A 26,074-nucleotide genomic window follows, 5' to 3' on the forward strand; every position below is an offset into this window, starting at 1 on the left:
TTTCATACGGTTTAGTCTGCAGCCATTCATCAACTTAGTTGCTATTTTATTTTATTTTATTTTATTTTATTTTATTTTATTTTATTTTATTTTATTTGTCAGATTGCCCCGACATAGAAATTTGGACAGCGGCTGTGTCTCAAGGAACACCAGTCATTCACCTTACCCTTAACTCCAAGCTCTTGCAGGTACCAGTTATGATAAGGAAAAAGAGTTTAATGATAAGCATGGATGTTTGCATTTTTCCTTTCTCCTTCCCATGCCCTTTCCTCCTTCTGTGTTATGTCTCCCAGTCTGCAAATCTCCCTTGACTTATCAGTTGCTTTTTATTTTTTTAAATCAAGCTATTAAGGGAATAGCCGCAGAATAAGGTGCAGAAACAAAACATCACACGCGCACCCCTGAGCATGCACAGAGTGCAACTTGGAAGGTTTGAATTGGGAACACAGTCTCAAAGAGCCCGTCTTTCTTTCCAGGCCCGCCCTCGCTCTTCTCCGATTGGTGGCGCCTCCTGCCAATTATAAATCTCAGCCGCGAACTCAGTCCTCTCCCTCCTTCTCCCGGCCTTGGAGGCGGGGCGGGGCGGGGGGGCGGGAGAGAAAGAAAAGGCAAAATTTAATTGCTCGCTTCTCCTGCCAATCTGAGGAATCAAAGCCCGCCTCTTGCAGCTTTTCCCCTCCCTCCCCGCTCATCCCCCCCCCACCCCCACGCGCTGCTGTCTTAACTCGGAGGAGGCGGGGCGACGCCTCCGGTTGGCTGCGACGCGACTGTCACTCCCCGGCGGACTCTTCCCCCCCCCCGCCACCCAGTGCTGGGACGCATCCGCCTCCTCGGGGAGCGGATCCCGCACCGATTGGCGCTCCGGCCAGCCAATCCATCTCCGGCGGCCAATCCACGCGTCGCCCCTCTCTCAGGTAACCCGGAAGATGGCGGCGGCGGCGGCGGCGGAGACGAGGCGAGGGGCCGTTGCCGGCCGTGCCGCGTGAGGGAAGCGGCGGTTCCACCGGGCCTCCCCTCCTCGGCCTTCTGCTGCTGTCGTTCTCCGGCGGGAGAACCCATGCCGAGCCTTCCGAGCCCCGCGGGCTGAGGGCGAGACAGGCCCGGCCGCGCTGAGGACTCGGCGGGAGCCTCCCGTGAGGCGGCGGAGGGATGCCGGGCCGGCTGCTGCTCCCCGGGCTCGGCTGGGGCGGCCTCGGACTCCTCTGCTGGTGGCTGGGCGGCGGGCAGGCGGCTCCGCTGCCCCAAGCAGGGCCAGGTGAGAAGCCGGGAGAGGCGGAAAGACCCCCCCCTCCCTCAGGGAAAAAGACAGGGCGGGGGGGGGGCTCTGAGGAGAGGCGGGGATTGGGGTGCCCCCCCTTCACCGCCGCCATGACCCCCCCTTCCCTCCTTCCTTCCTTCCTTCCCCGCGTTCGCATCGAATCGCTCAGCCAGGCCTACCTGGCCGGGTTGTTGTGAAGCCCGCAAAGGCCAGAATGAGGGGAGTGGGGGGGGGTGTTTGAAGCCCCTGCAGGGAAAGCGGGGGAGGGGGTCTTAGTGGTTCTTTCTCCCTCCCCTCCCCCATCTTACCTTTATTCGATCTCTATTTGATTCGTGGATTCATCCATTCTGGGTTTTCTTGGGGATGGGGTGGGGGGGAGACCCCAGAGGGGGATGGAGACCCTCAAGGGGCTCGTTTGATTGCAGGCTGTCGTCGCCGGGGTTGTGTGTGTGCTTGATTGTATTCTTTTTATACTGCGATTATATATAGGGTAGATTTTATGGTTTGTATTATTGCCATGTTAAGTCCAATGAGTAAGAAAATAAATAAATATAGCCCTGCAAATCCAATCAATCAATCAGTCAATAAATATTATTGCCACATAAGTCCAATACGTAAATAATAAATAAATATAGCCCTATAAATCCAATCAATCAATAAATATTATTGCCATATAAGTCCAATAAGTAAATAAATAAATATAACCCTATCAATCCAATCAATCAATATTATTGCCATATATAAGTCCAATAAGTAAATAAATAACTATAGCTATATACCTCCAATGGATAAATATCACCATATAAATCCAATAAGTAAATAAATATAGCCATATAAATCCAAGGAAGGAAGGAAGGAGGGAGGGAGGGAGGGAGGAAGGAAGGAAGGAAGCCAGCCCATCTCCCTTACCCGCTTGTTTTTGTTTGTTTGTTTGTTTTTATTTGCATTTATATCCCGCCCTTCTCCGAAGACTCAGGGCGGCTTACACTATGTTAGCAATAGTCTTCATCCTATTTGTATATTTATATACAAAGTCAACTTATTGCCCCCAACAATCTGGGTCCTCATTTTACCTACCTTATAAAGGATGGAAGGCTGAGTCAACCTTGGACTTGTGACTCTTTTCCTCATTGAAGAGGGGGGGGGTCTTTTCTTTCTCTGACTGCCATTCCCATTATGGATCTCTTCCTTCTCTACCAGCTTGGAACCTTGCATGGATCCCTCTCCCCCCAAGACTCTAGCATCCATCCTCCCCCCCCCCCCAGTAAATGTTGCCCTGGTAGGCCAATGTATCTGGAGAAGGCTAGAATGCAATAATAATTATAATTAATCATCATGATCTGGTTTGGTTTGATTAGTTTCATTTCAAGATCCATTGCTGCTTGTCCTGCCTTCAGGTGGCTTTGGAAAATAGGATGACCGCCTCTTCCTTGTGGCAGCCCCTCAAATATTGGAACGCTGCCATCATGTTGAAACATTTCTGTTTAAACATCTGGAGCGAAGGAGACTCTGCATTCTCCTGAGGCAGCCTAGTTCGTGGCTGAACATCTCACAGGGTTAGGAAATTCTTCCGATATAAAATCATAGAATGTTAGGGAAGGGTCTTTGGTGATCATCAAGTCCCACCCCTGCCCTTTGCAGGAATTCTCATTCCTTGAAAAGTGTCTGGCCAGTTTCTGGTTTAAACATCTGCATTTCCCAAAGTGGTCTTTTCCATTATGAAATAGCTGACTGATGACATTCTTCCAGATGTTCACCATCTTTCTGTTTTAAGTTCTTGGCCTCTTGACCTGTTTTCATGTCTTCTCTAATCCATTCTTCTGATCCTTTTCTTATGGCACGACTTCATCATTAATATCCATTTTCTCACCACAGTCAGTTATTATTATTTGTATCTTCCATTGGGGTTACAGCCTGGAAATTGCAAGGGGCTTAGGTAGAAAATATGGAAAGAGCAAAGAATGTAGGTGTAATCTCTCTCTCTCTCTCTTTCTCTCTCTTTCTCCCTCTCCCTCCCTCCCTCTCCCTCTGTCCCTCTTTCTCTCTCCTTCCCCTCCCTCTCTCTCCTTCCCTCCCTCTCCCTCCCTCTCTTTCTCTCCCTCCCTCCCGCTATCTCTTCCTCCCTCCCTCCCCCCTCCCTCCATCTCTCCCTCCCTCCCTCCCCCATGTTATAAATTTGGAGGTGTATGTTGATGTGAGAAAGGAAGAATCTCACCTTACACGGATGGAAGTGGGGGTGGGGAAGTGAGGATAAAAGAAAGATTGTTCAGTTCTGCTGTTATAAATCACACTTCGCATATTTTCTAAGCAGACCTGAGTTTTGGGTAGAAACATCACAACCTTGAGATTTTTTTTGCATTTTGGCCTGCTTTTAGGTGCTTGTGGGTTGATGTCTAAAATTTACCCAGTTAACAAAATGCCTCATGCCAATAGTGATGGTATGCTTTAGTTTCTGAAAAGAGCTATGCTAAGCGGGTTAATTTTTAAAATGCCATGAAACTCTTGACCTCTGCGAATACAAGAGAGATAAAAATAAGTACTTACAAGCTATCATTATCAAATCTTCCCTTACACATGCGTAAAGATTTTCCTTCACTGGCAAGCCTATTGGGTAGGCAAAGGACACAAACATTTAGTAGCACAATAGGAAAAAAAGGAACTAGAATGGATAAGAATCACTATCTTATCACTATCCGAACCACTATCTTGTCTTGGTTCCATTTGTTCCCAGATATTTAAGAACCCCACAAATCACTCAAATGTCATTCTGTGTCTAAACCTAGAAATTCAGTTTGTGACAAGTGGTGACTAATAACTGTGGGCATAACCTTTCTGAATGTGTTCATTCTTTTTAGAAACAACTTATTGGTTATTAACATGCCTTTTGGACTTCAAACATTTTATGAAACGGTTCCCAATAGTGATTCAGATGTTAACTAGTCTTAAAGGAAGTAATACAATTGAATCTCTTAGCTTGATTAATTGAATCATCTTTGTTCTATGAATCGCTAATCTCTACTAATCTCAGGTCTTGAAATAAATTATAATTGCCCTGAGAAGATTATTGTCCTTGTCTGAAGTTTAGTAGAAATCAAAAGTAGCTTATCCTAATATTTTCACATCTATCTTTTGCTGCAACTGATGGAACCTATCGTCTTCCATATTTTTTCCCTTGAATTGAATGTGGTTCATGAAGTATAAATTCAGCAGGGGCAAAAATGGATTTTAAAACAACCAGATGTCAACGTTTGAAGGAGTTCCTGGTATTGTTGTGAGGAGCTTTCAAAGTGTAAATATATTGTATTTTGGTTTGACATGGGAACTATGATGTGCAATACCTGAAATGTATCTTTTCCGTTCTCGCACTGTCACAGTTTTCTATGTTGAAACAGGAAGTAAGGCTACCTTAAAACTGACTGGTGTGCCTATCCCTTGATAAATTTCCTTCTGCTTTTAAAGTAGAGAGTCATCTTATTTGTAACAAATTTCCCACATACTTTACTAAGACTTCGGTTCTGTGCACCCTTGCTAGATGCCAGCTCCGTTGTTGAACATAACAGCTTTCAAATTAAATGTATAGCGCCGAATAACAGAATAGAATAACAGAGTTATTGGAGGTCTTCTAGTCCAACCCTCTGCTCAGGCAGGAAACCCAATACCATTTCAGACAGATGGTTGTCCAATCTCTTCTTAAAAACTTCCAGTGTTAGAATAGATAGGTTTCAAGAGTAATCGTCATTAATATATAAAGATCTACTGCCTTACATTTCCATTATTTAACCTAGGACAACTATAGTCCTGTTCAGAACTGGATGATGAAAGGCATAAACCAGCAGAACACTGGAGGAAGAATTTAAGTAGTTTTTTTGTCAGTTTTGGTGCCATGTCCCTTGGCTATGCTATTAATAAAAGCTAAGGAAATTTGTTCTTCTTAGTAACTGATTTATCAGAGCCTGTCCTCGCAATCCCAGAATTAACTGAAAATATCTGCTTTTTTTTTTGAAAGTCAGTGAATGTGTGGTCAAAGTGTACATTCAGGTGTGAAAGCAAAGCACCTTTGATCTCATGTCATGAGACGCAAGTTTTACATTTGGCAAGGAATGAAACAATTGCTTTAAAATGTAAATATAGTTTTTTGCTTCGCTTTCCAAGTATACCTGCTTGATGGTCTAAATCAGCGTTTCTCAAACTTGGCAACTTTAAGATCTGCAGAATTCAACTCCCAGAGTTCGCCCAGCCTGCCGGCTGACTGGGGAATTCTGGGAGTTGAAGTTCACACATGTCAAGTTTGAGAGACACGGATATAAGATGATCCAGATGTTTTGGCCAACTTCACTGAGTGACCATTAAAGCACCCGCATCTGCTAAACCTAAGATTAGCAAGCTTGCCTCACTCTGTGTAGGTCCTGTGTGTAGATTGAACATTGTGAGCACAAAATACACATACTGTGGTAGTGGTAACTTTGCCCCTTCAGTTGAAAGTCCTAAAATTTGGGGTACTTTCTGTTCAGTTCCAGGTCTGCGCAAAATTACAACGATCCACCTTTTCTTTCTGAGCTTCCCTAATTGTTGTTTTGAGATTTCCCTTCTTTTATTATGCTTTCTTTGGGGGTTTGGTCTTCAGTATGCAGACAATTTCTTCCTGTTTTCTGTACACAAGGATTTTGTTTCTTGCTACTCGAGTTTTGTTACATACCTCCCTGTGTTCTCACTGCTCTGCATCATTGGACTTACCAGATGTCTTTTTGCTATAGGTTACAGTGTGATCTTCATGGTTCAGAGTTCTCTCTTTTCTTAAAACATTTTACAGTTCTGTTTTTCCTCCATGCCCAGGGGCAAAGTTTTGAAATGGAAAATGCAACTTCCAGTAAAATGAAGTGTTATATTATTGTCTTTATGAGAATGAATGAAAAGGCCATCCGTTGTTTAACCCTGGTCATTAAATGCCAGCCCAAAGAGTGAATCTCAGAGAGTTAATTGAAAACACCAAGTCTTAACTTTTGAATGAATAGAATAAAACAGAACAGAACAGAATTTTTTATTGGCCAAGTGTGATTGGACACACAAGGAATTTGTCTTTGGTGCAGATGCTCTCAGTGTACATAAAAAGACAAGATACATTCGTCAAGAATCATAAGGTACAACACTTAATGATAGTCATAGGGAAACAATATAAATTTTAAGGATACCAGCAACAAGGTTACAGTCATACAGTCATAAGTGGAAGGAGATGGGTGATAGGAACAATGAGAAGATTAATAGTAGTATAGACTTAGTAAATAGTTTGACAGTGTTGAGGGAATTATTTGTTTAGCAGAGTGATGGCGTTCAGGAAAAAAACAGTTCTTGTGTCTAGTTGTTCTGGTATGCAGTGCTCTATAGCGTCGTTTTGAGAGTAGGAGTTGAAACAGTTCATGTCCAGGATGTGAGGGGTCTGTAAATATTTTCACAGCCCTCTTTTTGACTCATGCAGTATACAGGTCCTCAATGGAAGTAAGGTTGGTAGCAATATTGTTTTTTTCTGCTTCCCCCTCCCCGTTTTTAAATCAGGAAAGGAACATATATATAACCAGCCATAAATCTTTTGATGGATTGGCACCTATCTTTTGCTCTATAAGTTATGTACAAGTTACACAGTTATACCTTTATCCTGACAGGAACAAATCTCTTCCACCCCCTTCTTGGCTGCTACTTGGGACCTGCTTATTCCCCCCCACCCCCTCTTCTCTCCTTTTGTCCTTGGCAGCTGTTGTTGAAGGACTGGTAAAAGGTTCAGTCACAATGCATTGAAAAATAATTGACCAAATCTCCTGCCCATCTCACGGGAATCTGGAAACTCATCTCCAGCTTTTCAGCTGTTTGCATAGCTGCCTTTTGCGGTTGCCTTCTGGTTAACGATTAGAAACATTCAACCGTCCTGCGGATAATAGGTTGCTTATATTAGCCGAGAAGATAGTCAAGAAGCATCCACAGATTTGCTATTTTGAGTTTGCTATATTGCTGAGAGATTTAGAATTCTAGATTATCTGGAGCATGAAAAGGGAATAGAGAGATTTGCTTGATCCCCTCCCCCCCCCCCCCCGAGATTATGACAGGAGTTAAGCAGACCAGGAATTGTGTCTGTGGCTTCTTCTTTGGGATTATTATTGCAGTAGTTGCTGTCTGTGGTTCATAAGCATGCGAACCCACGTTGAAACTGTGATTTGACTATCCTACCCCTATGCAAACTGATTTTCTGATTTTGTTTGGATCGTCGATGCTGTAATCCCTGTTAATTTGGGAAAGTGAATTGCTTTGACAAAATAAGCTTTTGTGATGAGCAAAATCTTTTCAGCAGCGTGGAATAAGTTTGATTATTCTAGGGGAGGTAAAAAAAAATATCTTGTTTTGGAGCTTGGATTGAATTGCGTTCGAAATTCAATTTTCGGACTTGAATCTTTGTGAAACTGGGGTACTTCCTTGCTCAAGGGTGGGAAATAGGGAAGCTGAAGCCTCAGCACATCTGAAACATAACCAGGTTATAAAAGCTGTTATAAGATTTTGAGGGCATGTACGTCTGTGTTGTTTTTTTTGTTTTTTTAAATAAACCTGGTAGTGATGAGCAAATTCCCATGGCCTGAATAACCCTGCTAGACTTGACTGGCTGATCACCTTCAATATCGGAGGCTCTGATTGGCTCAAGACAGTCCTGACCAGACTGCGGGAATTAACACATCTTTTTACATGTACTGCTTTCTGAGTGGAAAACGAGATTAATAGCTGCGTTTATTTTGTTTGTTAAGGGAGAGGCAAGGTGACTTAGCAACTTCACATTGGGTGTGTTATAATTGTGGCACGCTCTTCCCTGTTCTTCTCGCTAATTTCCGGCTTTGCCTGTATTCTTACAAATAGGCCTGAAATAACCATTTGTTTAACTTCATTTGCATTACGAACATATGTTGTGCCTGTTTACAGAGCTCCTTCCCTCTTTCAGGGTGCCATTTTTCCAAATCATTATTTTGTCTCTGCCCAAGAGGCATTGGCATTATATTAAAACTTACCTGGCTAATGTTTAAGAAAAGTATTTCCAAGACGAAGACTCGGAATAATTCTTAGAGATAGGGAAGAATGCTCATTTTGGATATGTCCAGGTTGAAATGGCATTGGCAACCATAAAAAGTATTGCGTGTAACAATCTGTTTTCCAAGTGTGCGTTACTTGCTAAAAGTAAAATTATCCATTAATAAGAACAAAACAGAGTTCTAACCTATGAAAAGCCCAAAAGCAAAGAAGCTGAAGTGAGATGGTGAACAAACTCACTATTTCACTTAGCGGCCAGTTCTCTTAAAAGTCCAATTTGCCAGTCCCAACTTTGGTTGCTAAATGAGGACGATCTGTAATGGACAGTTCCCCCTCACTTAAATATATTGAAAAAGAAAGCCCTTCGCTAGGCCTTGGATCTTAGGAATTAATGGTGCAAATTGAAAATTGTCACCCATCTTGCAAGGACCCTGGCACCTTAATGTCCCAAAGGTGTTTTTTCAGGAGATAAGTGTACTTCCTTCTTCTTGTTGTTGTTTTTGAAGACATTTCGCTTCTCATCCAAGAAGCTTCTTCAGCTCTGACTGCATGGGTAGGGAATTTAAGGATTCGTATTCCTTGTAGACGGTTGGTCAGAGCGAAACGACTTCAGTGAAAAAAACCAGAAAGTCCAGTTGCCTCCTGGAAAAGCACCTTTGGGACCACCATGACCTGGATGACTGAGAATCCCCATAGACTTCTGGCACCTTAATGTTTAACTCCATGAAGGTCAAAGCCACCATTACGAAGAAGTCGGGTGACCTTCTACTGCTGCACCATAGAGAGTATTTCAACTTATTGCACCTGTGTATGGTTTGCCAATTGCAGAGTGGCAGATAGAACAGCGCTCCAGAGGGTCAACATCATTGCCCAGAGGATCATTGGTTGCCCTCTCCCCTCTTTGGAAGAGCTTGATAGCTCCCGCTGCCTAAGAAACTTCGAAACATTCTTAAAGATCCATCTCATCCTGGGCGCCCCCCCCCTTTTTTTTTTTTGTTATTTGAACTATTACCCTGTGGCAGCCGGTACAGGACAATAAAAACAAGGACAAATAGGCTGAAAAACAGCTTCTACCCCAGAGCAGTAACTATATTGAATTCTACTGTATGGTGCAATATTAATGCAGTATCAGGGATTTTCAATTTAATTGAATAGAATGTGAAGGGTGTGTGTTTTTGTTTTAGTTTTATAATTTTCTTATGTATGATATAGATGGAATATGGCATTTAATTTCATTGTACAAGGCACAATGACAATAAAGTAAACTAAACTTCAAGAACAGCCCCTTTGGATGTCTCTTTTTTTGAGTCAAAGCGAGGGCCAGCACCCTCATGGCTTCCTATCCGAGCAGTCTAGATAAAATTGCAGCAGGGTGAACGTCTTTCCACAATAGTCAGAAAAGTAACCAAGATAAAGAAAGCAGGTCCTTCTCAGGTTCAGGCACGCTCCCTTAAAAATTAATTTACATTCATGACTTTGCTTATGTTTCGGGATGACTTCTAGCGCAACACGAGGCCTGCCTGCGTAAGCATGTCTCTTAGAAATCCTCAAGGCAAATATGCAGATGAAAGAGGAGTTTAAAGACTTGCTCTTAGATCTTTTTTGGGTGGTCTCCAGCTAAACCCCTTTAGAAGGGAGCTTTAGGCCCTTGGTCTCTCCTACATTTAACGAGAAGAGAAGAGAAGAGTAGAATAGGAATAGAGAGTAGAGTAGAGTAGAGTAGAGTAGAGTAGAGTAGAATAGAATAGAATAGAATAGAATAGAATAGAATAGAATAGAATAGAATAGAATAGAATAGAATAGAATAGAATAGAATAGAATTTTTTATTGGCCAAGTGTGATTGGACACACAAGGAATTTGTCTTGGTGTATATGCGCTCAGTGTGCATAAAAGAAAAGATACATTCATCAACAATCCTAAAGTATAGATCTTAATGATAGTCATAGGGAACACATAGGTTTTTATTGATTATATCAAAGACTTTGACCTATTGGAGTGGGATAGAAACGCTGTAGCAAAATTTGGGTACGTTTTTATACTTAGCGTATTCATCTCATAGTGCTCCTATTACGCTTAAAAAGAGCTTTTTTGTTCTAATCAAAACAAAACTATAATATTTCGTTAACAGCTTGGCAAATAAGCTTTAGGCGGTAATTTAAAAATAATTGCCAATGCACAATATCAGTGGATCCCTCCAAGACATCATAATTAAGAATCTTTTTAGTTTGTGCATGTGTCATATTTGGAAGACTTCTAACTTCTCTTAGTTGAGCGAAAGACGTAATAATCTTGGACAAAATCCCACCTTCATCTAACCTTTAGTTTAAGGTAGTCCAGTCTTAATGCTGCAGAGAAAGTTCACGGAGAAATCTGTCTTTTGCCAACCTCCAAACAGCTGTTGAATGTGAAGATCCTGTTGCTGTTATCCCCACATGTTCTAATTTAGTTAATTTGAAAAGCGTTCACGTGTAATAACTTGTTTCTAGTGCAAGATATTCTATGGTGGATTTAAAGCACATAACCCATTTTACACCCAGGACAACAAATAAACAACAAAAAGATATCCACGCAAAGTCTTGTCTGCTAGCGATAATCTAGTTGACGGGCTGCAAGAAGGAACAAAGAAGGACTGCTAATTATTGTGTGTTTAAATTAGAAATGTGCGTAGGAAGGGAAATTGTCAGAAATCAAAAGCTGTAAATTGAGGCTCACTGATCCTTAAAACCTGATCACTTATTATTTATGCTCTCTTCCTCGCAAAAGATTCCTTAAACATGCCAGCAAGCAGGGGTTTATTATCGAAGTAAATGATGAGAAATGTTAAATTCCTTTCCCCTGAAGCTTGCAGGTTTTGCTGTGCTAAACCGCATTAATGTAAGCCCCGATTTATTTTCCAGGAGAAGAGGCGGCCTTTGAAATTTCCTACTCCTTGGTAGTTCTTTCTGCCGGCGGCCTCTTAATTTTGATACTACTGCTTGTAAACTGTATCTCCTGCTGTAAAGATCAAGAGATTAACTTCAAGGTGAGTGATATCAAGAAATCCTTTTGTTCACGGTACAGGTAGTCATTGAGCCCAACATTTCTGTTCCTAAACAAGACAGTTATTAAGTGAGTTTTTGCCTCATTTTACGGCCTTTCTTGTCACAGATGTTAAGTGAACCATTGCGGTTGTTAAGTTAGTCACACGGTTATTAAGTGAATATGGCTTCCCCATGCACTTTGCTTGTCGGAAGGTCGCAAAAGGGGGTCACGTGGTCCCTGGGGGACATTGCAGCCGTCGTAAGTGTGAGTCAGTTGCCAAGTATTTTGATCAGGTGACCACGGGGATGCTGCAGTGGTCGTAAGTGTGGAAAAATGATTGTAAGTCACTTTTTTTTCAGTGCCGTTGTAACTTTGAATGGTCGCTAAATGAACCACCGTTAAGTCAAGGGCTACCTGTATTCGACTGCACTGGCAGCATAGCAGAGATACAGGCAAAGATAAATATACTAGGGAATATTAAATATCACTTTATTCAAGTGAAGCCTGAGATTGTTTTTCATAAAGTGGTTTTGCCAAGTCATTTTAAATAATTTAAAATGGTTGTGTTGTTCGGAAGAAGTTTGAATTTTTGCCACATTGAAGCACAGAAGCTAAGAACGAACTAATGTATTCCAAAATAATTTTGAGAAAGTCTCACCTTACTTGGCTTTTCAAGGTCAGCAAGATGCCATCATCTTGTTAGGTTGCTTCACACTTGTTTATACAACAGGCGACTCCAGAACATAGAGTAGAATAGAATAGAAATGGAATAGAGTAGAGTAGAGTAGATTGGAAGATAGAATAGAATAGAACAGAATAGAATAGAATATGGAATGGAATGGAATGGAATGGAATGGAATGGAATGGAATAGAATAGAATATGGAATGGAATAGAATAGAATAGAATTTTTTTATTGGCCAAGTGTGATTGGACACACAAGGAATTTGTCTTTGGTGCAGATGCTCTCTGTACGTAAAAGAAAAGATACCTTCATCAAGAGTCGTAAGGTACAACACTTAATGATAGTCATAGGGTACAAAAAAGCAATCAGGAAACAATCAATATCAACATAAATCGTAAGGATACAAGCAACAATGTTACAGCCATGCAGTCATAAGTGGGAGGAGATGGGTGATGGGAACGATGAGAAGATTAATAGTAGTGCAGATTTACTGAATAGTTTGACCCTGTTGAGGGAACACTGAGACAAGATACAAATGGATTTGGATTCTGGAGATGCAAAGAACGAGATAGGAAACCACATTCCTTCGAACACCCGAATGAATGTTTAATGTTTAAAGCTGGCTGAGGAACTCTGGGAGTTGAAGTCCACAAGTCTTAAAGGGACCAAGGTTGGAGACCCCTGGTCTAAAAGGTGTTGTAGCTAAATTAAGATTAGCTTCTGCAGCCTTGGCTGACAAAATTATGGTTTCTCAAAGAAATATGGTGCCTGGTGTGTTTTGCCTTTAAGCCCGGTTTATCAAAACTAGAGTGTATATTCATGTAGGGAAAAAAAAAGTGAAGCAAAATTTTTTTTAGCAGCCGTACCCATGTGCCGCTTAAGCCATGAATATATTTTTAGTGATAACTTACGGTTGGTATGAAGTTATTTTTGTGCTACGGTGAGGCGTACTTTGATGCTGTGTTTTAGTGGTAAGTTGCTATCCTTGTATCTTAAAACGTGTAAGAACCTTTGAAAATTATATGACGGTTAATATCATCCTTTTTGTTTTTTTATTATTTACATTTATATCCCCCCTTCTCCGAAGACTCAGGGCGACTTACAGTGTGTAAGGCAATAGTCTCATTCTATTTGTATATTTACAAAGTCAACTTATTGCCTCCCCAACAATCTGGGTCCTCATTTTACCTACCTTATAAAGGATGGAAGGCTGAGTCAACCTTGGGCCTGGTGGGATTCGAGCCTGCAGTAATTGCAGGCTGCTGTGTTTTAATAACAGACTATCTTACAGCCTGAGCCACCACGGCCCTTTTGGCAAAGGAAACACGTTTAACTTATCTCTGAACTACTAGGGGACACAGTGATTTTGATCCTGTTCTTATTACGCTTCTGCTGGAAGCTGTCCAGAGTCATTTGACACGGGACGGTCAACAAATAAATTTCATAATAAGTAAATAAAATAAACGCATTGGAATTATAGGTTCTGTAATCTGTGCAAATATAGGTACTAACATGATGCTCTCTGAGCTTGCTTGTTTTCTTACAGTTTTAGAAGAAAGACAGAGAGAAAACTCTACTCCCTTTTAGCACTGATGATGTTATCCAGTTGGGTAATGAAACATCTGCAAAAAAAACCACCAAGCTCAGAGAGCACCAAGGATCCCACAGTCTTCCTCTTCCTCCTCCTCTTCCTCCTCCTCCTCTCTTCCCTGCAAACCCCACTCCCTTCTAGCACTGATGATGTTACCTAGTTTGGGTAATGAAATGTCTGCAAGAAAACCACCAAGCTCAGAGAGCACCAAGGACCCCTCATGTCAGCCCTGAGCTACAAATATTCTCTTTTATAGGTACCAAGCTCACAAAGGATAGTCTCTCTCTAGATGGCTAAACATCTATTTCCAGCAGTCCTAATCAGTGAGGGAGGTTAACAGCTGATGTTTACCAGCATCTGGGAGGCCACTATATTCAAGAAATTCATCAATCATGCTTTGAATGAAACCCCCCTGCATCAAGGTTGTTCTCAGCCTTAGCAATCTTAAAATACATGAACTTCAGGGCTGGCTGGGAAATTCTGGGAGCTGAAGTCTACATGTCTTAAAATTGCTGAAGTTGAGAAACGCTGCCCTCAGCAAACCCAAAGCTGACCAATCTTTTTCTTAACTAATGCGTATTCTTCTATAAAACGTGGCATGATGGCATTAGCCATTGGCTTCGGAGCATTTGATGCCTGTGCTGTATGTAGTGATGCCACTGAGATTTATAAACTGGGTTTGGGTTTGTCATAGGCAAATCCGATTCTTTGTATATGCTAGTCTGCTAATCTCCTTGCCTTTGCCTTGGTAGGAATTTGAAGACAATTTTGATGATGAACTCGACTTCACCCCACCCGCAGAAGACACCCCAACAATTCAGTCTCCGGCGGAAGTGTTTACCCTTACAGTGCCCAGTGTTTCTCTCCCAGCTCCATCCCAATTCCAACTTCCAACAGGTAGGAACGTCTTCCCTATCTGGTAGTTGCCCTTCCTCTCCTCTTGAGCATTCACAACTTCTGGAGGCAAGTTGTTCTCACTGTCAGGAAATTTCTCCTTCGTTCTGGTTTGCTTCTCTCCTTGATTGGTTTCCATCCATTGTTTTTTTTGTCCTGCCCTCAGGTGCTTTGGAGAATAGCTTGACTCCCTGTTTTCCTACTCAGTGGAATCAGAATGGTTTGATTCGTAACGTCATTGGTCGTGCTACTTACTGTACACGGAAGGAAAACAAATACTGGGTTGTATCCAGTGGTCTCGTTTCACTGCCAGATGCTGTTACCCCAACAGAACAGTTTCTAATCTCACTACATCTCTCAGAGCAGATGTTGGAAGCGAGACACAGAGAATGCCAGGAAGTCTGTTCACACAACGTTCAACTTCAAATTACTTTGGATAGGATAGGATAGCGTAGGATGGGTAGGGTAAGACAGGAAAACTATGACTTTGTCCTGCTGTATTGTAATGTAAGAGTTATATTGGATTTCTCTGAAAAATGGTTTATCCAGCCAAACAAAAGGTTAATGCTTCTTTTAATGTGTTTTCTTTCTTTCTGTCTGTCTATCACAGAAGACCTGAAATCTCAGGTTGCTCGTCAGAATCTAAATTATATCCAAGAAATAGGAAATGGCTGGTTTGGAAAGGTAAGAAATCTGTGCCCTGAATATTACAATTCTTCCGCTCATTTACCTGTCACTTAAAATATTTTTAATGTTAAAAAGGGAACCCACACAGCAGCAAATCTCTTGAATCAGTTGCGAAGTGTAAGCTAGCCATCTTCCCCCTCAGAAGCTTTAGGGCAGGGTTGTCCAATCTTGGCAACCTTTTAAACCCATGGACTTCAACTCCCAGAATTCCCCAGCCCAATCCCTGCCTGCCAGGATTGTTCTTCTCTTTGAAGCGGAACCGAGATTGGATTCTTTTGCTTTTCAGGTTCTGCTGGGGGAAGTTTACACCGGCACCAGCGTAACCAGAGTCATCGTGAAGGAGTTAAAAGCCAGTGCCAATCCCAAGGAGCAGGAGCGGTTTTTGAGACATGTGGAGCCATATTTGTGAGTAGCCTCTTGAGCCTTTGCTGAGGATACATTTGGAGCAAGTAGGAGGGTGGCGATGAACTTGGCAGTGAACCTGGCACTTCACCCATTCCCAAAATCTCAAGCCAGGTTTAATTGCAGGAAGGTGAGCCAAGAGTTCTGGTTAGTTAACATTTGGGAATAGGGGGAGGTATAGAGGTTTGCTAGCGGCATTCACATCTGCGAAAGGTTTCGTTGTGTTCAGTTTTAAAATGTTTTCCCAATACATCAGCGGACTGAGAATAACTCTCCTTTCTCCCCTTCAAGTTTTCGATCTTGCGAACAACAAATACAGACAAAATTCTTCCTGGTCTTTATATTTTTTTTCCCTGTACTTTTCTCTACAGTATCCTTCAGCATCCCAATATTCTCCGCTGTACCGGCCAATACGTGGAAGCCATTCCTTACCTGTTGGTATTTGAATTCTGTGACCTGGTGAGTAAATGACATCTCAGTTCGAGATCCATTCGGGTTCCCTTAGAAATTCTGTGAATGTGAGGAAGGTCCTTTTTCGCTTTTCTTCCCCTGGAGCAGCGAGCTGGGGAAGGCAGCACCATTGGGTGGTAGCCTTAGGTGAGAGGAATGCCAGATGACCTGTTGCTCTTGTCCATAGCTTCATCCGAACCCTGGCTTGCATTTCAGGTAGCTAGAATAAACAAGACAAGTCAACACTAGAAACAATTAACTGGTCTGATAAAACAGAATAAAGGTCAGTTGGAGATCTGCTAAGGCGGAGGTTATTTTGCAAGGCAGGTTGATCTTCTAACATCTTTTTAATGTTTCAATACATTTGCACACAAACAGAATATATCACAGTCATTATTCAGTGACATGACGGCAATTGCATTTCCTAGCAAAGCTGCCATTCCAGATTCATCTCTCTCTCTCCCCACTCTCTCCCTCCCTCCCTCCCTCTCTCTCTCTCTCTCTCTCTCTCCCTCCCTCCCCCTCTCTCTGTCACACACACACCCCTCTCTGAAATACATAAATCTAGGTCGGTCTGCCCTCTTTATACTAATTCTGTAATAATTTCTTGCATCTCTAGAGATATTGAGTGCTAATTATTTTTCATTTAATTTCCTGTCCTCTGAAGGAGGGAGGGTTGCAGCAATTGCACAAAATCAATTGGCATTATCTTCTTCTTCTTCCCCCCCCCCCTCTTCTGGTGAAAAATGCATACCGCTTGGAGATTTTTTTTATTATTATTTTTTGCATCTGTGTGCTTTCACAGTTCTGATAATTCAGCTCGTTTGCAAGAATTTTTGGCTTATTAAACCTAAAAGAAAGCACTTCCTTAATGTTCAGGTTAAATAGCAGCAGAAACCGTACTGATTCCGGACTTTGATTCCGTGCATGTCATTCACACAAAGGACTTTGCTTCTTGGAACATAATGCGATGGAATAAACTTTGCATACAAAGGGGCCGGAGTCCCATCAGCATACCTGCTCTTTTAATTATGGCCATTGGAAGAAACTGCTGTGGCGCCGTCTTCTTCTAGTCAAATTCAAGCTTGCCTTGGGAAGCAGAAGAACGTAATATACAGCAGCTGCGAAAGCACTTGCCTCGTTGCACGTATGTGAGATGAGTGTGGCTTTTGTAAGTGAGAAAAAGAGTGGGAGGTGCTGCGAGTGTTGATTTGCATTTGTGCCCCTCAGCCCTGCAAACACATACATTTATAGCTACAACTAGACGCAAGAACACTTGCAAAATGAGGTGGTAAAAAGCTTCTGACTTCAGCAGATGAGTCCTGGTTACTTTATTATTTTTGCATCTGTGTGCTTTCACAGTTCTGATAATTCAGCTCGTTTGCAAGAATTTTTGGCTTATTAAACCTAAAAGAAAGCACTTCCTTAATGTTCAGGTTAAATAGCAGCAGAAACCGAACTGATTCCGGACTTTGATTCCGTGCATGTCATTCACACAAGGACTTTGCTTCTTGGAACATAATGCGATGGAATAAACTTTGCATACAAAGGGGCCGGAGTCCCATAAGCATACCTGCTCTTTTAATTATGGCCATTGGAAGAAACTGCTGTGGCGCCGTCTTCTTCTAGTCAAATTCAAGCTTGCCTTGGGAAGCAGAAGAACGTAATATACAGCAGCTGCGAAAGCACTTGCCCCGTTGCACGTATGTGAGATGAGTGTGGCTTTTGTAAGTGAGAAAAAGAGTGGGAGGTGCTGCGAGTGTTGATTTGCATTTGTGCCCCTCAGCCCTGCGAACACACACATTTATAGCTACAACTAGACGCAAGAACACTTGCAAAATGAGGTGGTAAAAAGCTTCTGACTTCAGCAGATGAGTCCTGGTTACTTTATTATTATTTTTTTTATTATTATTATTATTATTAATTCGATTTTTATACCGCCCTTCTCCCGAAGGACTCAGGGCGGTGTACAGCCAAGGTAAAACAAACAGTGCAACATACAATTAAAATACGAATTAAAAATTAATAATAAAAATTTAAAACCAATAAAATGTAAGCCAGGTCAGGTATTTGGCGTAAACCCGGGTGAAGTTCGTTCCAGAGGGTAGGAGCCCCCACAGAGAATGACCTTCCCCTGGGGGCCGCCAGCCGACATTGTTTGGCGGACGGCACCCTGAGAAGTCCCTCTCTGTGTGAGCGTATGGGTCGATGGGAGGCATGCGGTAACAGCAGGCGGCCCCGTAAGTACCCAGGCCCTAAGCCATGGAGCGCTTTAAAGGTAGTAACCAAAACCTTAAAGTGCACCCGAAAGACCACAGGCAGCCAGTGCAGTCTGCGCAGGAGTGGTGTTACGTGGGAGCTACGTGGAGCTCCCTCTATCACCCGCGCAGCTGCATTCTGGACTAGCTGAAGCCTCCGGGTGCACCTCAAGGGGAGCCCCATGTAGAGAGCATTACAATAATCCAAGCGAGAGGTAACGAGCGCATGAGTGACTGTGCACAAGGCATCCCGATCAAGGAAGGGGCGCAACTGGCGAACCAGGCGAACCTGGTGGAAGGCCCTCCTGGAGACGGCCGTCAAATGATCTTCAAACGACAGCCGTTCGTCCAGGAGGACACCTAAGTTGCGCACCCTATCCTTTGGGGCCAATAACTCGCCTCCGACAGTCAGCCGCGGCTGCAGCTGACTGAATCGAGATGCCGGCATCCACAGCCACTCCGTCTTGGAGGGATTGAGCTTGAGCCTGTTCCTCCCCATCCAGTACTTGGCTATACGATCACGTTCCCACCTGGCAGTTGCTGTCGGCATTCTAGAAAGGGGCTGAAGCAGAATTTCGGAGCGGCAAACTCGGCCTGCTTTTGTCAGCATTGGTGGGAATGTTCTAATTTATCTAGATCTAATTAAGTTATCTAGATACCTGGCGGTGATGACGTTATCCATTCGGTCGTGCCTGGCTCTTCAGAGATTCTGTTGGGCAGGTTTCTCCACATCTTCCAATCTTGCACTGCTTCTTTAAATGGTCCTGTGCTCTGGCTGGTGTCAGCTTTGATGATCTCCAGCCATTGTGTCCTTTGACAGCCTGGTTTCCTTTTATCGCTAACTCCTCTTCCCAAGCATAACTCTTTTCCCCAGTGAATTCTTCCATCTGATGTAGCCAAAATAAGCGAGACGCAGTTTTGTGATTTTGCTTTCGAGAGACATGACTGGTGTCATGAGCCGTGGTGGCGCAGTGGTTAGAATGCAGTACTGCAGGCTAATTCTGCTGACTGCCAACTGCCAGCAGTTTTGCAGTTCGATCCTGATCGGCTCAAGGTTGACTCATCCTTCCATCCTTCCGAGGTTGGTAAAATAAGGACCCAGATTGTTGGGGGCGATAGGCTGACTCTGTAAACCGCTTAGAGAGGGCTGTAAAAGCACTATGAAGCGGTATATAAGTCTTAAGTGCTATTGCTATTGCCATGCTCTCCAATCACCTTGTTAGTCACCTCTTGTTTATCTATACCTAAATTAGAGTGTCTGGTCTTTTCTAAATGAGCAATTGCTCTCTACTCTCTTTTTGTCCAGGATGATTGTGTAGTAAGCTTACACGGTCCCACTTCATCTATAATTAACTAAGGGTGTTTTGTTTCCTGTCTGTCATCCAGGTTACCCCCGGGTTAAAAATAGGGTAGTAACCAGCTTAATAGGGGTAATAAATTAGCTGATGATATGTGGCCAGTTGGCACACCAAATTCCTTGTTGATAGAATGACGAATGGTGAGCAGAGATCTGTATTATAAAGTGGTTGTGCTGTTTCTATTGCCAGGTTAGCTTGCTTGGCAAGCCTGTCTGCCTTGTGGAGGAAGTCTCTGATTTTAGTAACCTGGTAGGAAGGCGGATTCACATGCTACTAAAGTTATGCTCAAAATCGTACAAGCTAGGCTCCAGCAATATGTGGATCAAGATCAGGATTTCGAAGAGGCAGAGGAACTAGAGATCAAATTGCCAACATACGCTGGATCATGGAGAAAGCTAGGGAGTTCCAGAAAAAATTCTACTTCTGCTTCATTGACTATGCTAAACCCTTTGATTGTGTGGATCACAACAAATTGTGGCAAGTTCTTAAAGAGATGGGAGTACCAGACCATCTTATTTGTCTCTTGAGAAACCTATATGCGGATCAAGAAGCAACAGTGAGAACTGGACACAGAACCACTGATTGGTTCAAAATTCGGAAAGGAGTCCGGCAAGGCTGTATACTCTCACCCTGCCTATTTAACCTATATGCAGAACACATCATGAGAAAGGAGGGACTGGATGAATCAAAAGTTGGAATTAAGATTGCCAAGGAAAATATCAACAACCTCAGATATGCAGATCATACTATTCTAATGGCAGAAAGTGAAGAGGAACTAAAAAAGCCTCTTGATGCGGATGAAGAAGGAGAGTGCAAAAGTTGGCTTGAAACTCAACGTTAAGAAAAATAAAATCGAGGCATCCGACCCTCTCAAATCCTGGCAAATAGATAGGGAAGAAATGGAGGTAGTGACAGATTTTATTTTCCTGGGCGCCAAGATCACCGTAGATGGGGACTGCAGCCAAGAAATTAAAAGACGCTTGCTCCTGGGGAGGAAAGCTATGGCAAATCTAGACAGAGTATTAAAAAGCAGAGACATCACCCTGCCAACCAAAGTGCATATACTCAAGGTGATGGTTTTCCCAGTTGCAATGTATGGCTGTGAAAGTTGGATCATAAGAAAAGGCTGAGCGATCCAACCGGTCAGTCCTAGAGGAGATCAACCCTGACTGCTCTTTAGAAGGCCAGATCCTGAAGAGGAAACTCAAATCCTTTGGCCACCTAATGAGAAGGAAGGACTCCCTGGAGAAGAGCCTAATGCTGGGAACGATGGAGGGCAAAACAAGAAGAAGGGGACGGCAGAGAACGAGGTGGCTGGATGGAGTCACTGAAGCAGTTGGATGTGAGCTTAAATGGACTCCAGAGAATAGTAGAGGACAGGAAGGTCTGGAGGAACATTGTCCATGGGGTCGCGATGGGTCAGACACAACTTCACAACTAACAACAACAATAGAAAGGCGGAAAATTAGCTTTTTGGTCCCTGCTGGTGTCCTCTGTCCCTTTTGGTTTCTTGTCTTGGATTTTGTCGCTTACGGAAGATGAATTTTTCAAGGGTAAACTCTTGCCTCTACACCTCAAGAGATGGGAAGTTTATACTGTAGCTAGAATAGGGAATCTTGCTCTGTCACCTCTTCTCCTAATGTGAAGAAAGGCCTAAACCAGTCTTTAACCTTTGGTTCTAATCAGTTTTCTTCCATCACCTCAAAAAGATAGTTGCAGTCCTTTTCCTTACCTGCCCAAATATCTCCTTGTTCCTTGCTTGATTATATGGAATGATTTTGGCCGTTTGACTTCATCAATTTCTTCTTCTCCAAACTCTACGATTTAGACCGGTATCGGTTCACGGCCCATTAGGAACGGGGCCATGCAAGCAAGCGAAGCTTCATCTGCGTGTGCGTGGGTTCTAGGTTGCCTTCAAAACTTCACCAACCCTCCGGTCCCTGGAAATTCCCCCCACCCCCACAGAACAGATCCCTGGTGCCCAAAAGGTTTGAAGCTGCTGATTTAGACCAGTGTTTCTCAACCTTGGGGAATTCTGGAAGTTAAAGTCCACACCTCTTCAAGAGGCCAAGGTTGTGGGCATTTCCTGTGGCTTCGCTGGTCGTTGAGGACGGTTTTTTTAGACCGCCAGCCCTGGATCGCGTAGAGCTGCTAAGACAGTGAAAATCAGCTGTCTAGTGGCTTGGAAACCTTTCCCTCGGGTGAAGAGGGAAAGGTGAGTGATCGGGTGGAAGTAGAGCTCCCCCAAAAGCACTAGGAATGATCCTGGAGGCTTGAAGGGAAGAGCTCCCTTGGGAACCCGAAGAGCTCCGGATCCAGGATGCCTCTGTCTTTTTTGGCAGAGCAAAACGCCACGACTACATCTGCGATCAATATTGAGTTTAAATGGATTTTTGACTTAACCAGACAGAGCAATGTCAGGAGGCCAGGTAGATGTAAGTACCAGACCCCAACCCCGTGTGTGGATTCCGTTTGAGAAGAAAGGAAATGGCGTCTGAGTATAATGGGCGTGAAAGTGAAAGTCAAAGAGGTGTTTATTAACACTGTTACAGTTTATAACTTTGCTTAAACTTGCTGGATTTTACGTTTATATGAAGAAACTATAAAGTGAAAGCTTTATAGGTTGTGAAACACTGGTTCAGACCCTTCAGTAGTGCTCAGTGTCACCCTAAGACACTGGCTACATACTACTACTAATTCTATTACTACCGATGAGAAGAAGAAGAAAAACTTGTAAAACATCGGAGAAATAGAAAGACCTTCAAATAAAAGATCGAGCAAATGCGGAAAAAAGAAAGTTGTAACAGTGCCAGTGTTGGCTGGAGCAATTCGTGCCATCCCAAAGATTTGAAAAGCACCGTCCTATATCTTCGCATGGTCGCTAAATGAAATATGTCAAGGACTACCTGTCATGCCTTCCTGAGATGCTCCGTTGAGACTTTGACACTGAAGATGTCATGCGTGGACTTGTCAAAGATTAGAAAGATGTCACTTCCAGCACTCCATAGCTAATTAACAAGGATTGCTCTGGAGCTGTTCCCGAGGGAGGCCTTGCATCCTTCTGGGACGCCAGTATCCCGAAGCAAATACATCCTTGCCCTGTCTGCCTGCCTCTCTGTTTGCTAATGAGAAAGAAAGCCTGTAATTAAATTGGAAAACAGAGATGTCGCTGCCTGCTGTGCCTTAAGGCTATGCTTTTCACCCGGAATTCGCCTTTAGCAAATCAAACCGTCTGCTCTCTCAAAATACAAGGGCAAAGGAAGGCACATTACAGGGCCTTGCAAAGCTTCAAATTCAGCTTCCAAATGTTGCTTTCGAAGATGCAGGAACGCACTCGTCTATAGCCTCTTAAAGCAGTTGTCCTAAAGGTATTTTTCCAAAAGAGCAAATGGACTTCCTTCATTTTTCCTCGAGGACGTTTTACTTCTTGTCCAAGGAGCTTCTTCAGCTCTGCCTGAACGGTGGAACCGAAGAAGCTTCTCGGATGAGAAGCGAAGCATCGTGAAGGAAAAACGAAGCAAGTCCATTCCCCTTTTGAAAAAGCACCTCGGGGACAACCTGGACCTTGGATGACTGACCATTTCCGTTGACCTTAAAGCAATTGAGGAATTGCATGTGCTTGCTTGGAGGGGTTGCAGAGGCGCGCTTAGTTCATGCTCCGAAGCCCCTTTTGCAAGCCACATACCTCCTTGCGTGATTCTTAGTTTCTCCAGCTTGTAGAAAAACCTGCTGTGCATTTTGATTTTGATGCATTTAGAGTCAAGGCATCTAAGAAAAGTAATTGGTTTTAAAAAAAATGAATAAATGGACTTTAGACTTCACAACATGGTGATCCTTAATCTGCAAATCCGTAGCAAGTCTTTTTTTCTTTTTTTCTCCCCCATTCTAGAAAATTGTCTTTTTTTTATCTAGTGTTGCACTGCCCCCCTAGTCAGTTCCGTTCAGTGTTTCTTTCATTTTTTTCTAGCCAGCCTAATGTCTTACTCATGTCTTTTTGGCTCCTGGGAAATATTTTTCTCTTTTTCTGGACCTTGCAACATTTTTAAGCCTTCAGACAATTAAAATATTGACTGAGGTGCTTTTGTGACTGGAACATGTTGTTGTGTGTCTGTGTTAAAGCTTATTTCTCTGGAGAAGATTCCGATTTCATCATGGGTATAACAAGTTTCTGGATATAATATTCCTATTTTAAAAGTTTCCAGAAGACCTGAACTATTATTGTGGAACTGACAAACATCACAACGCCCCAATATAAGTCTATCTTTGCCCAGTGATCACAACAGCTACCTTTCCAATTTAGAATTTATTTATTTATTTATTTTTTTGTTTACATTTATACCCCGCCCTTCTCCGAAGACTCAGGGTGGCTTACAGTGTATAAGGCAATAGTCTCATTCTATTTGTATATTTTTACAAAGTCAACTTATTGCCCCCCCAACAATCTGGGTCCTCATTTTACCTACCTTATAAAGGATGGAAGGCTGAGTCAACCTTGGGCCGGGCTCGAACCTGCAGTAATTGCAGGCTACTGTGTTCTTAATAACAGGCTTTACCAGCGTGAGCTAAACCGGCCCCTCTCTCTTAACTCCTAACCCCTTTCCCTTTTTTCTTCCAAAGAAGAGTGGTGGACAAACTGTTTCTTCTTCATCTTCACCTTCATGTCCACTGAGAGCATCTGCACCAAGACAAATTCCTTGTGTGTCCAATCACACTTGGCCAATAAAAAATTCTATTCTATTCTATTCTATTCTATTCTATTCTATTCTATTCTATTCTATTCTATTCTATTCTATTCTATTCTATTCTATTCTATTCTATTCTATTCTTAAGCCACGTGGTTCATATCTAACTGGAGTTTAACTGCTGGATGGCTTTAAACCAGCATGTTTTTTATGTGTCTCTTGTACGGTACCTTAAGGGACTTGAAACTTAATGACGGTGCTGTCTTAAGCACCAGTTTATTTATAACTGCTGCTAGTGATGTTGTTGATGGGCAGGTACTAAACTATGTGTTTAATTGCTGTTTTCTTAAATACCTGTTAACTGCCGTTGGCAGGAGAGGCTGTTTATAACCATTCTCAAATTGGTTTTTGCAGGGTGACCTAAAAACCTATCTTTGCAATGAGCAGGATAACGTTAAAGGAGACTCTCAAATAATGCTGCTGCAGAGGATGGCCTGTGAGATTGTGGCGGGACTTGTCACGATGCACAAACACAATTTTGTGCATGGGTGAGTCTTGAATGCCAGGGTGGTTCTTTTTATACAGATTCAGTGAAGTCTAGTCTCATGGATAGTTGGGGAATGCTGGGAGTTGAAGTCCAGACTTTTTAAGAGTTGCCCAGATTGGGAAACATTGCTCCAGATGGTGCTGTTTGCTGAGGTTGACCTGAGATCTCTGACTCAAAGGATACTAGCTAAGAAACAGAAAGTCTATTCGCGAGACAAGGCTGATCCGTCAGGTTTAAAATAGGGAGGCAAATATAACTGTTGAACGGTTGTTGCTATGGCACTTTAGAACCAAAGCTGAATTTAAAGCTGAAATTTAGCCTCGTGTTCTCAAAGATAGGCTTGGTAGCTTAGTTGCGTTTTTGAGCTTTCGTTTTTTTCTCATTGCAATATTCTGTTTTGTTTTGTTTTACAGAGATTTAGCTTTAAGGAATTGCTTCCTCACCTCTGACCTAAATGTAAAAATTGGAGATTATGGAATAGGATTCAGTAGGTACAAGGTAAGCCCACACATTTAGTAGTGCTCAGATTAAAAACCTGATTTTGACAGTATCCATTTTTTAATCTAAAATCCTGTTACTCAGTTGTTGGGATATTTCATGTAGTAGCCACTACATTGATATGCGTACCGATAACTGACTTGCAAATAGTTATTAGAAATTGCCAGGCTGCCTTAAAGTACACCCATTCTTCCTTTCCTAACTGGTTTTGCTGACATTGGGGTATCTTTTGGGGTCCTTGTTGATTCGGGGCAACATTAGGGAGGGTGTGCAAATGCCGTATTTTTCGGAGTGTAAGACGCACCTTAGTTTTTGAGGAGGAAAATAAGAAAAAAGCTGATTGGCAGGTGGATTGGCTTCATCTAAACAAACATGAAAGGCGGCTAATTGCATTTGATACGGCCTTTAAAACTTCTTCTTTTTTAATGTCTAGGAGGATTACATCGAAACGGATGAAAATAAATTTGTTCCCCTCCGGTGGACAGCTCCAGAACTGGTGACCAGCTTTCAGGACCGGCTGTTAACAGCAGAACAGACGAAGTATAGTAACGTCTGGTAGGAAAAATACCAAAGTTATAGGAAGGGGAAGTGAGGACCGGGGATGAACTGTGGCTTCATAGATCACAAAATCAATTAGATGATTCCATAACTTGACGTTTATGATCCCAGAAGCTCTAACATTTGT

The 26,074-nt window shown here is 42.7% G+C and overlaps 1 protein-coding gene across 2 annotated transcripts in view; it reads left to right on the plus strand.

Annotated features, from left to right (window-relative positions):
* The first annotated feature begins 892 nt into the window (after positions 1-892).
* LMTK2 (lemur tyrosine kinase 2) overlaps positions 893-26,074 on the plus strand; it is a 34,567-nt gene continuing 9,385 nt past the window's right edge. The window contains exons 1-9 of one of the 2 annotated variants that reach the window (XM_058157793.1): positions 893-1,255; positions 11,216-11,340; positions 14,366-14,510; positions 15,121-15,191; positions 15,481-15,599; positions 15,968-16,055; positions 24,759-24,892; positions 25,305-25,389; positions 25,823-25,944. In XM_058157793.1, coding sequence (XP_058013776.1) covers positions 1,150-1,255; positions 11,216-11,340; positions 14,366-14,510; positions 15,121-15,191; positions 15,481-15,599; positions 15,968-16,055; positions 24,759-24,892; positions 25,305-25,389; positions 25,823-25,944 — 995 coding nt within the window. In that variant the 5' untranslated portion in view covers positions 893-1,149. Of the gene's footprint in view, positions 1,256-11,215; positions 11,341-14,365; positions 14,511-15,117; positions 15,192-15,480; positions 15,600-15,967; positions 16,056-24,758; positions 24,893-25,304; positions 25,390-25,822; positions 25,945-26,074 lie in introns of both variants that reach the window. The other variant, XM_058157792.1, reaches the window with a different exon arrangement.

This window comes from Ahaetulla prasina, chromosome 14 (assembly GCF_028640845.1).
Source record: "Ahaetulla prasina isolate Xishuangbanna chromosome 14, ASM2864084v1, whole genome shotgun sequence".
NCBI lineage: Eukaryota > Metazoa > Chordata > Lepidosauria > Squamata > Colubridae > Ahaetulla > Ahaetulla prasina.